This window comes from Mustela putorius, unplaced genomic scaffold (assembly GCF_011764305.1).
Source record: "Mustela putorius furo isolate JIRA1106 unplaced genomic scaffold, ASM1176430v1.1 tig00000095_pilon_pilon_pilon, whole genome shotgun sequence".
Taxonomy (NCBI): Eukaryota; Metazoa; Chordata; class Mammalia; order Carnivora; family Mustelidae; genus Mustela; species Mustela putorius.
In genome coordinates, this window is record NW_025421280.1 from 24289285 (window position 1) to 24301696 (window position 12412).

General features: G+C 37.1%; 1 protein-coding gene across 5 annotated transcripts in view; it reads left to right on the forward strand.

The window, feature by feature from the left end:
• SETD2 (SET domain containing 2, histone lysine methyltransferase) overlaps positions 1-12412 on the forward strand; it is a 125840-nt gene that overhangs the window by 83220 nt on the left and 30208 nt on the right. For 3 of the 5 annotated variants that reach the window (XM_045080615.1, XM_045080605.1, XM_045080614.1), the window contains exons 13-14: positions 3063-3111; positions 5807-5990. In XM_045080615.1, coding sequence (XP_044936550.1) covers positions 3063-3111; positions 5807-5990 — 233 coding nt within the window. Of the gene's footprint in view, positions 1-3062; positions 3112-5806; positions 5991-12412 lie in introns of those variants that run through there. The other 2 variants (XR_006606955.1, XM_045080617.1) reach the window with 2 other exon arrangements.

Here is a 12412-nt window from a genome sequence, read left to right on the forward strand (position 1 = left end):
CTGCTCTTGCACACACATACACTCTCTCTCTCTGACAAATAAATAAAATCTTTTCAAAAATATCACTTTAAAAAAATAAGAATTACAGCTTTGAGTGCATGTGAGTGTGTGTTACTTAGGAGAGGCACCTAGACACCAAAGAAATAAAACAGCATGATAGGTAAAGAATATTAGGTAGGGTAGGGTGGGGAACCAGATTCTTTTAGGTCCCTCTGAGGGCAGGGATAGTCCCAAAAACCAGGCCTCCTTACTCACAATTGAGTGTTCTTTCATAACATGCCAGTCTCTTGAGTAGAATCCTTAACAGAGGAAACTGGTTTTACGTGGAGGGTTAATGTGAGTGAAGCCAACTCAGAAAAACATTTTTCAGCAGTGGCCTGCAGGTGTATGTCATTATTCCAGCATTCCCTGTCATGTAAGCTAAATTTACTGCTGTTTATCCACAACATAGAATGATTTTAAGAACTATTACAGTAATCTTCACATGACTGCTTCCTTTTCAGGTTACATTGTTGTGGGACTTTGGAAAAATTCAGGGCCTTGAAGTAGGTAATCTGAGTTTCCAGTTTAAATTTTATACACAGCTTTATTTATATGAAGAGGAGGAAAAGTTAATAGCTCCTCAGTGCTTGGGTGCATGTTGATTTAACTTGTTTCCCATAGTATTAGGCACAGAGTAAAAAGTCGGTAGCTTTTGGTCACACGTCAGTAATGATCATTCATTTTGTGAACTTCGGAATACATTTTCTACTTAGCATTTGCTCTAAACTTGAGGTCTGTGTGATAAATTGCTATAAATGCTTGTAATGAACACTTGACCCAAGTCTTGAACCCAAGACCCGAGGCAAAAGAAATATTGCATAATCCTTAGTTGACACAGACATGCGTGTCTGTATCTAAGCACCCTTTATTAATGAACATGTTGCCTTCTGGAGTGCTTAAATTTACAGAGTACCGAATGCAACATTCAGTTTCAAGCCTTTAAAAATTAATAGAATACCTGTTTTTTCTTATGGTGTGGGTAGGTGCTGATAAGTAGCATTCTTACTTTTTCCCCAAGTTTGGTAACCTCCTGGGGGTGGACAGAAGAGTCAGAACTAAGAGTGTCTGCTTTGTCCTTACTGTATTTATCCCTGATTCATTGTTACCCACAGCTAGACAGTGACAGCTGGACAACTCCAGACATTCCTCCACGGAGCCATCCCTCCGTGGCTTTGAGCTGAGGACAGCCATACACAGTTTGTTCTGTCAAATTCTCCCTTGTTAGGAGGAATGAGTGAAGGCTGCTAGGAGAAGCTAGTAGTTCTGTGGTTCTCAACCTTCTACATGTAGGCATCAGAATCCTGTGGAGAGCTTCAAAAATAATAATAGTAATAATAATAATGATGATGATGATGATGATGATGTAGATGCCTGGAACTCATGCTCAGAATTTCAGATTTTATTTGTCTGGCACAGTATTTCTATGAAAGTTTCCTGGAGTGGTCTAATTGTGCAGCCAGAGTTGAGAATCACAGCTCTAGTGGAAGTCCTCCATAGGAAAGAGGGGCTGGGGGAATAGAGGATGCCGCCTGCATGTATGCTCAAGTCCTGAAGTGGTCCTCCTTCCCAGATAATGCTGACTGTCCGCCATATCCTGTGTCATCTCGTGCAGAAGATAACATTGCTGTGAGTCATACTGTCTGATAGCATCATAACCTTGGTCAGGTTGCTGAGTTTTTAAAGTGGGTTTTCTCATTTGTAAAGTGGAGATAATAGTACTTACCTCATAGAGGTGTTTTGAAGCTCAAAAAAGATAATGCGTTTGAAATGCTTTATATGATAACCTGACACACAGGATAGGCACACATCTAATCGTGGCAGTCATCATCTTTATTAGGTAATTTGTCAGCATGCATGGAGTGTTGAAGGATTTTTCCTAAAAAATCGGTGTTCATTTAGATTGCCCAATGTCTGTGGTCTGTATTTATCATCTTCAGTTGCAACTGAATATTAAATCTTGACCCTTCCTCAGTTGTGTGGTATTAGATTATTTCTTACTTTCCATAAATACTGCTAGAACCAAAAATCATGTGGAAAGAGGAGTTCTTTGATTTTCTTGGAGTACAATTGCTAAAAAATTGGAATTACCAGGTCATAGGGGTATGGTCAGTAATATGAGATTACTCTAAAGGGAGAGTATCGTGTGATATACCATTGAGAATGTGTGGATTTTCTATTTGCCCACTTACCAAGGTGACTGGATAAGGAAATGTTGAGCTACTTGTTGACTAGAACAGCGAGGGATTGTCAGGGAACAGAACATGTTCTAAGCCTTAAATTTCTATATCAAGAAAAGGTATTCAGGGCTTAAAAACTTAGTTTACATTTGTCAAGAACAATTTTGTTATGCTATTAGATGCTGTTTCAAGAGCAACAATGATCTAATGCTTTTCTTTTTTAAAATAACAATATGAGAGGAAATATAACAGTATGAAAGGAAATATTACAATTGGCCATTAGCCAAATAGGTTTTGCTTTTATAGAAAAATATGAACAACAGACATTGTCTTTAATACATACAGTTTTTCTGAGGTGTTCTTAGGGTAACTAACTAATTAAATCCTTCTTCCCTTAAGTAGGGATGGCAAGTGAGAGGTTAGAATTGTTCTTAGGAATATTCTCAGTAATGCAACTATGGATGACTTCATTTTATATGCAGAAAGCATATAGATAGGAAGATTATCCGGAAGTATATTCCAGAAATATAATGTCCCAGTTACTTACTCTGCTACTTGGCTAATGAGATCATATAAGCCTCTTGGTAGATGTTCAATAAACAAAATGAAACATACTATACATAATGTTTGTGTGTATGATATGTGTAGCTTAATGCTACAAGTTTTTACTTGTTTTTAAGTGACCAGTATCCTTGTTTAAAGCTCGATGTAAGTCAAATTTTGGAGAGTAATTAAATACCAGCTTGTTCCTATTTCTTTGTCACCATGTGAAATTAATCAGCTTCAACACAATCACCACTTCCACTCCATACTAACAACTCTTCTTTTGGTTTATTTTTGCAGGAGGTATATCGAATTCCAAAGAAAAGTCAAACTGAAAAGGAGAACACAAGTAGGTATTCAGAGGTACTCTGTGTATATGGCTTTACAAATACTCTTTTGGAAATATGCAGAGGTAAATGATAAGAACTTCAGCTATTTTGTCTTTGAAACCGGATAGTATGTAATGAGGTAAATGAGATATTTAGTGTAAAAGTTCGGAAACTTGCCTTTTTATTTTTTCTTAGTGAATTTTTGCCAAAGGAGATGTCCCTTTATACTGCCTGTGCTGTTGCTTTCCTTGAAGTCATGGCTTGTAGTTGCTTTTCTTTCATTTGTTTGTTCCTCTAGAGCAGGCATTGTTAGACCTGTATTCCTGAATGTCTTTGTAAGTCTTTACCTATAGATGTTTATATGCAGGATCCTTTATTTACATTAATTTTTTCTGGGGAAAATTGAGAACTTTCATCAGATTCTCAGGAAGTCAATGATCCCTTACAAGGTTAAGAATCATTATCACAGGGGTGCCTGACAGGTTAGTTCACTAGAACATACGACTTTTGATCTCAAGGTTGTAGGTTCGAGACCTTCGTTGGGTTACTTAAAAATTACTTTAAAATCTTAAAAAGAAAAAAAGATCATATTTTTGGCTTTTTCCCTTCTTGTTTCTTTTTTTGTTTTGTGTTGTTTTTGGTCTTTTCTCTATATTTTTAGCATGAAGAACTTTTTATAATTTTAATCTTACTGGTTAAATAATCTTATAGGTTAAAGCCCTGTGAGGTGTACTTTGCATCATTGTGGGGGTTTTATTTTTGTTTTGAATATTTTTAACTCTATTGGTTTAGTTTCTTTATAGCCAAACATCGTGCTTAAGGCTACAGAGAATTTCTCCCATAAAAAAGAAGGCAGGGTTGAGTAGTGCTGGTTGGCAAAACCAATGGCACTGTAAACTTGGTCATCAGAGCCTAGCTTCTCTGGGTTCAGTGAGTTGAAATCATTAGCAAGATGGGCAAAACTTAAATATCCGTGAGGGTTTATCCCCAATATTTTGCAAATATCTAGTCTGATGTGTCCTCTGAGAGATGCTTTCTGAAAATTGTCTATAATCGATGACTAATTTTTTCAGGAAGCCACCTTTTGTGTGCCAACTTTACTCTCCTTCACATACGTGCCCCCGATCAGTCTCAGGCATTTTATAAGAAATACTTGTAATTAAAGCCTGGCTTCTATGTTACCCCTCAATGTCAAACAATTAAGAGCTTAGAACTTTTAAAATTCCCAAGAATCGTAAAATATTTGGGGGAAATATGTAGTCTAGCTTTACTTTCCTTTTATAATATGAAAAAAAAAAATCAGCCAGCATAAATGAAACAATTTCTCTACCTCACATATTCTAAGATGCAGAGTCAGAATATGAACTGTTAGTATGATTCCTTTTCTTACTTTATAAGGATATACTGAAGAAATAGCTGCATTTTAAGAAAGTTAATACTAGCCCAAAGAACCTTGTTTTAAGAAGGAAATAGAGTAGTCATGGGCAGACCCAGAAGTAATTAGATAGTAGTACTTCCCAAAAGGATGTTGTGCTCTAATACCCCGTGAGCTGCAACAGTTGTTCTAATTGTAAGCGTTTTCTACTAGTGTGTGGAGGTGAGTTCTGTTCTCACTGACAAATGCTCATACATGGCCACTGATTAACAATTTTTGCAAATAAATGGAGCTTTGGGCTCACCAACAGAAGAACCACAAGAATGGCAGATATAAACCTAATCCTGCCACTAGGGAAGAAAACAAGTAATGGCATGTTTTTCTGAGGTGAGAAAAAGAAAAAGCAGTTAATGTTTATTGTGAATCTGCTTTGTGCTGTGAGAGGTATTTTATAAGAAATTCTCTTAAGAAGAAAGGCATCTGATTAATCAGGGTAGCAGTGCTAACACAGCAGCAGCATATAGTACCAGTTAATTTATATTGAAATAGTCAGTGGTGGGATTTAGACTTCGTAAGGGGATAAGAAAGTAAGAAGTGAGGTCAGTGAAAAGTAATACACAACTTTTGGGAGTAGTAAGTATTGACCCAACTGTATTTTGGAATACAGTAAGTAAGTGGAATTGAGTGAGGACCATTCTAGATAAAGAAGCTGAGTAGAAAAGGTTAATAGTAGTATCCTTCAGTTGGAAAATGGCATTTTTTTTTTGGAAGATGTAGCTCTCTGGCTTGGATAATGTCCTGATTTATCACCTGTCATCATCTGTGTTTGAAATATTTTCCTTTTGAAATGGTGGTAGTTAAAAAAAAAAAATTGTCTAATTCCCCCCCAACACACACACCTTTTTTTTTAATTGAAGAGATTTTTTCCATTTGAGGTTTTTATGCTTAACATGCCAGGCTGCTCTTCCATAAACTAAATATGCAGAGTTACGGGGGCAGTAGAAGGCTTTTACATATTGAACTGCAAGCAGACTCACCTGTTAAAGGTAATGGGAACATTTTGCATGCGTTTATTCCACAGAACTTGTTAGAAATGTTGAAGGCTTGGACTGAGAGTTTTGTTGGGGAAGGTGGAAAAGTGAATTCATGGCAGAGACTTGCAGGATAGAGTGCGTGCACACACACAACACCTTCTGTCTCATCCAAATTCTGGATGGGCCTTTGAGGGAGGAGAGTCCATAGACCCATTTGTTGGATAGAAATTGTATTATACAGTTGACATGCTATCATGATGGAGACGAGTCTGCCAAGTAAATTTTTTAAAAACCCTTTTCCCTTAGTAACTGAACGAGGAAGGGATGCTGTTGGCTTCAGAGATCAAACAGCTGCCCCAAAGACTCCTAACAGGTCAAGAGAGAGAGACCCAGACAAGCAAACTCAAAATAAAGAGAAAAGGAAACGAAGGGGCTCTCTCTCACCACCTTCTTCTGCCTATGAGCGGGGAACAAAAAGGCCAGATGACAGGTAAGTGGCCTGTGTGAGTTACTCTCTTTTCTGAGCCAGTCAAAAAGTTCCCAAGTCAATACTTCTGATTTTGGGCACCAAGAGGTTTTGGAATAAATATGTTTTCTTGATGAGTGAGTATAAAACTTTACTGATAAATATTGAAATAGAGTTTCTTTTGACAGTGAAGACTAGGTTTCTACTTGATAACATTGAAATGCTATTTGAGGAGCCAAAGATTGGTTCTTTAAAGGGGAGTGGAGATTGGTTGGCGATAACTCTTTAAGAATAATGGTAACTCTTCTAAAGCCAGAACTTTGTTTTCTAATGAGTCTTGTGCGGATCAGTCAAAATGCTGATTGATCCCTGTGTCAGAGGCTGTCTTTGCCATGCTTGTAGAAAAACAAGCCACATGGTGACCCACTGGGTACTAAAAAACATTTATTCCAGAGAAGTTTTTTTTTAATTAAATTTATTTTGGGGGGTGCCTGGGTGGCTCAGTTGATTAAGCGTCTGGTTTTAGCTCAGGTCATGGTTCAAGGTCCTGGGATCCAGTCCCTCACTCTAATCCTGCTCAGCTGGGAGTCTGCTTCTCCCTCTTCCTCTGCCCCTCCCGCTGCTTATGTGTTCCCTCCCTCTCTCTTTCAAATAATAAAAAAAACTTTTAAAAATAAAATAAAATTTATTTTTTTGAAAACATGAAGTATTGCATTCATATAATGCAGTTGTCAGAATTTTTAATTTGGGGTTGTCAGAGTTTGTAATAGTAAATTCATCGTGGTTTTTTTTTTTTTTTTTTTTTTTTTTTTTTTTGACAGACAGAGATCACAAGTAGGCAGAGAGGCAGGCAGAAAGAGAGGAGGAAGCAGGCTCCCCTCTGAGCAGAGAGTCCGATGTGGGGCTCAATCCCAGAACTTTGGGATCATGACCTGAGCTGAAGGCAGAGACTTTAACCCACTGAGCCACCCAGGCACCCCTCATCGTGATTTTAATTTGCATTACCCTAATAGCTAAATAGATCGAACATCTTGTCATATATTTATTGGTCATCCCTGTTTCCTCTAATGTGAAGTGTCTTTTAATAGGTGCTCTTTGTTTAGTTTTTATCTTTTTGAGTTTAGGATTTACTTTTTAGGGGTTCTTTATATTCTAAATATAATTCTGCTTTGGTAATAATTTTTGCAAGTATTTTTTCCCAGTTTGTAACTTATATTTTGACTCCTTTGTGTCTTTTTGATATATAGAATTTATTAATTATGGTGTAATTGACTACATCACATGTATGTTTTCTTCATGGTTAGTGCTGTGTTTTAGAAATTCTTCCCTGTACTTGAGGTGATGATACTCTCTTCTTTTCTTGTGCTTAATTTATTAGGAATTAATTTTTAGGGCGCCTGGGTGGCTCAGTGGGTTAAGCCGCTGCCTTCGGCTCAGGTCATGATCTCAGGGTCGTGGGATCGAGTCCCGCATCGGGCTCTCTGCTCAGCAGGGAGCCTGCTTCTCTCTCTCTCTGCCTGCCTCTCCATCTGCTTGTGATTTCTCTCTGTCAAATAAATAAATAAAATCTTTAAAAAAAAAAAAGGAATTAATTTTTATGTATGCTGTGAGGTAGGGATATGGTTTCATTTTTTTCTAAGTGAATACCCAGTTATCTCTGCACCATTTACTTGAAAGCCTGTCCTTTCTCCTTGATCTGCAACACTGTCTCTCTCTAATAAGCTTTTATATATGGAAGGATCTGTTTTGGGGCTCATAATGTGACTGTAGCTTATATTAAGTCTTGATAGCAAGTAGGGCAAACCCCTGCTTGATCTTCTGGGATGTCATCTCTTTTTTCTGAGACTTGTTCTCCTTAGGATCTGCTTGTCAGATTTCTCCTACCCTCTCCACCCCACCCCCTCACCAAGGTGATTCTGAGGAGACTTGACATCTTTAACAGTTTTTTGAGTATTTCTGTTCCTATATTCAAACTGAGTATTCAGATATGCTCTGTCTAGTTAGGTCTTCTTTAATATTTTAAATATTGAGTTTTTTGTTAATCTCATTTGTTTATAGTTTCCTGCAGACTTAGGTATCTTGGTATATTCATTTCTGAGAACCTTAATTTTTGGTTACATTTTCAGCTTGTTGCTGGTATGTAGATGCGCAGTTGACTTTTGTTACATTGATCTCATGTTTGGTGACCACATAGAAACTGACAGATATTTCAAAAGTATAGGGGTTTTTCCCTTTTTGTTTTTGTATTTGTCAACAATCCCCATCATATAAATTTTTGTTTTTCCTTTCTAGTTCTTTTGCCTTGCTCTTGCTATTTTGCTAGCAGTGCCTCCAGTACAAATAACAGAATAACAGTGTTTTGTTTTTTGAGGGGAGTGGGTAATTGATTTCTAGTCATGTTTTATTTTCTTCCACTTTTTTGGGCTTATTATATTTTTTTATAAATTTTTAATTGGAATAATTGAGATTTTTTAGCTCATTAATTTTCAGCATTTTTCTCTTCAAAGTAAAGTGTTGAAGGATTTAAATTTCTCCCTAAGTACTATTTGAACTACTCTTTTGATAGCACAGTTTCGTTTTGTTTTGTTTGAAAGATTTTATTTATTTATTTGATAGAGAGAGACACAGCGAGAAAGGGAACAAAGACAGGGGGAGTGGGAGAGGGAGAAGCAGGCTTCCCACTGAGCAGGGAGCTCAATGTGGGGCTCCATCCCAGGACCCTGGGATCATGACCTGAGCCAAAGGCAGACAGACACTTAATGGCCCAGCCACTCAGGTACCCTGATAGTGCAGTTTTATCATAACCTAGTTCTAGATACTGTTATGGTTTGCAATGTGTTAAAATTAATTTTTGTTAAATCTCAAAATTAATTGCTATTAATCAGTTTATATTATACCAGCTCTTAGAATTTTATTGAGACTTACTTTAGAATCTATTTAATCTGATGTTAATAGAAGTATGCTATCTTCCTGTTGGTAGGATTTAACTGATAATGTATTTTTTCCTTCCTTTTACTTTTAACTTTTCTGTGTCTGATAGATAAATAGCTTTATGGATGATTTAATTTTTTTTTTTTTAATTCTTTGTGGCATTTCTTTAACTGGTTGTTTCACTTAAAATCTAAAGCTAACCAATATCCTGACAACATTTGTACTTTAGGATACTCTGATCGTTCAGATTATATGCTGCTGCTGTCCAGCATTGTAATTTCTTGTTGCTTCGTCCCATTCGTTATTGTCAGTTTTTTATGTGTACACAAACTTACTAATTTGTTTACATTTGTCAATTTCTTTGTTCTCCATTCTTTCTCCTTAGACCTTCCTTTAGAAGATTTTGTTTAGTGACTTTTTGTTCATCTTATTTTTCAGTTTTTGTCAAAAAAATCTTGTTTGCATTGCTTACCTTCAGTTTTAAAAATCAGCTTTACTTAATCAGTAGGTATAAATTACTTACAGAAATATTAAGTATATAATTCAGTGTCTTTTGTCAAATGCATGCAATTAAGTAACCACCCACAGTCATCATATAGACATTTCTGTCACTTCAGAAAATTCTTTTGAGTTCTTTGTAGGCAGTCCCCTTCTCCTACCCATAGTTCCTGGCAGCCAGCCACTGCCCTGCTTTTTGACCCACTGGTTTTGTCTTTTCCAGAATGTCATGTATATATGACATCATACTCTAGATAGTATTTGATGTGTCTTTCCTTAGCAGATTGTGTTTGAGATCCATTCATGTTTTTATGTGTTCCAGTAATTCCTTTTTATTAATAAATGGTAGTCCATCGGGTAGGTATACCAGAGTTTGTTTACAGATTCCTTAGTGGATAGGCATTTGGATTGTTTCCAGGTGGCTGTTGTGTCTTACACAACATGTATAAGTGTAAGACATATACATGTATGAGTCTTTATGTGAACATGGACTCTCATTTTCACAAAAAGATTTTATTTATTTATTTGACAGAGAGCACAAATAGGCAGAGAGGTAGGCAGAGAGAGAGAGGAAGGGAAGCAGGTTCCCCGCCTAGCAGAGAGCCCAACGCGGGGTTCAATTCCAGGACCCTGGGATCATGACCTGAGCTGAAGGCAGAGGCATTAACCCACTGAGCACCCAGGCGCCCTGGACTCTTCATTTTTTTAAAGGAAGTTTTGTTGAGTTTAAAGTTTTTCTCTTCTTTAAATTTTTTTATTTTTAAAAAGATTTTATTTATTTATTTGACAGAAATCACAAGTAGGCAGAGAGGCAGGCGGGGTGGGGGGAGGCAGGCTCCCTGCTGAGCAGAGACACCCCCCCACCATGTGGGGCTCTATCCTAGGACCCTGAGATCATGACCCAAAACAAAGGCAGAGGCTTAACCCACTGAGCCAGCCAGGCGCCCCTCTCTGGTTCTGCTTTTAAGATGTTCTCTTTTTATTTGGTGTTCTGCAGTATCACTACCCTGTGTTTATATGAGAATTTCTTCTTCTCTCTGGTTGAAATTCATTGAGCTTTTTGAATTTGAAGATTGTCTTCTGTTACTAATTCTCTTCAGATCTGATCTCTTGCTTAACCATACCATGTATCTATATATCCCCTGCCTTTACTACTTGAGATGCCTCTGTCTTTTTTCCTGTGTTCATTATACCCTGGCTTTCCTTTTTTAAAGTACCATTTTATGTCCTCTAATATATATTTTAAAATAATATATTAGTTTTTAACTTTATGAAAAGGCCACTCTTCTGCGTTTAATTTGAGGGTACTTTGTTTTCACTTGATGTTGTATTGCTAAGATTTATCCACAATTGTATGTATCAGTTTATTCCTTTTCATTGTTTTATGTAACATTTTGTTGTAAAATGTAGATAGGCATTTGGATTTTTCTGTTAAGTATAGTGCTGTTGTTGTCTAATTATGAGGTACATATGCAATAGGGTCTCTTGGGAATATGAGTAGAATTGTTGAATTGTCAGGTATGTGCATGCTCAGTTTTATATGATAATTGAGTTTTAATTTCCACTCTTTTTCCTTTCTAGATGTTTCATGAGGTGGTTTTTCAAGTCTACCTGATAGTTTTTTATGGTCCCATTCCTTAGTAATATTTTTAATAGCCTCTTATTTCATTAAACATAAATGTCTCTTATAGTCTGTGTCAGATAATTCCAGTACCAGTTTTTGTGGGTTTCTTCCTCTCATTTGATTATATAGGTATATGTATAATTTTATAATTTTATTTTTTTAATAAACTCATCATGTTCTTTAGAATTTGATCTATGGGAATTCACTGAAGCCTAGATTTTTGGATTTAAGGTGCTTTCTTCTGTAGACTAATTGCATTTGTTTCTGCCAGGCAGTTAAGGATACTACCATCCTATTAACACTTTATTATATATTTTTAAGATTTTTATTTGACAGACAGAGATCAGTAGTAGTAGGCAGAGAGGCAGGCAGAGAGAGAGAGGGGGAAGCGGGCTCCCCGCTGAGCAGAGAGCCCAATGTGGGCTCAATCCCAGGACCCTGAGACCATGACCTGAGCCGAAGGCAGAGACTTAGCCCACTGAGCCACCCAGGCACCCCCCATTAACACTTTAAAGGAACTTTCAGCTTAAGAGTTTTTTAGACCATTTGTTTTTTGTTGTTTGGATAAATGTTTTGCCCTTGTCCGTGAAGCTGTTCTTAGATGTTTTTTTGCAATGAAACCTCTTGAAATTAGTTGTTGTTTTTAAATTTTTGCAAAGAGCACTTTCTCAGAAGTTTGATTCACTCTATAGAACTTCACAACAAACTCTTTTAAGCCTTCAGTTCTTGGGGCACCTGGGTGGCTCAGTTGATAAGTGTCTGCCTTTGGCTTGTGTCATGATCCCAGGGTTCTGTGATTGAGCCCCACATGGGCCTGCCTGCTCAGCAGGAAGCCTGCTTCTCCCTCTCCCACTCACCCTGCTTGTGTTCCTCTGTCACGGTGTCTCTCTCTCTCTGTCAAATAAATAAATTTTAAAAATCTTAAAAAAAAAATAAAAGAAAAGCCCTCAGTTCTCTTTGAATGTTAGAGCTGATGGTTTCCAGGAGGCCTTGTCAAAACCATCACAGGGCGTTAGGCTTAGCAGTAAAATCTATTATATTTGGTATTGCACAGAGATGAGGAGCTGAATGTAACTCTCCATACTCTTCAGTGTGCATTCTCAGCCTTCACTGAACTGCTCTCTGTTGAATTTGTCATGAATGCATGTGGTCAGACAGACATCGAATTCTGTAGCTTTTGTTAGTGTATTTTGTTTTAATTTCAGAATTTATAAACCTAGAACTGTATAGAGAACTATGCAAGTGTAAAGAATATTTTTAGAATATTATATGTATATTTAATTTGGAGTTCTAGAATCTGAGAATAAAGATGAGGTTATTGGCCCCTCAGGTCATGATCTCTGGGTCCTGGGATCAAGCTCCCCATTGGGCTGGCTCTCTGCTCAGCAGGGAG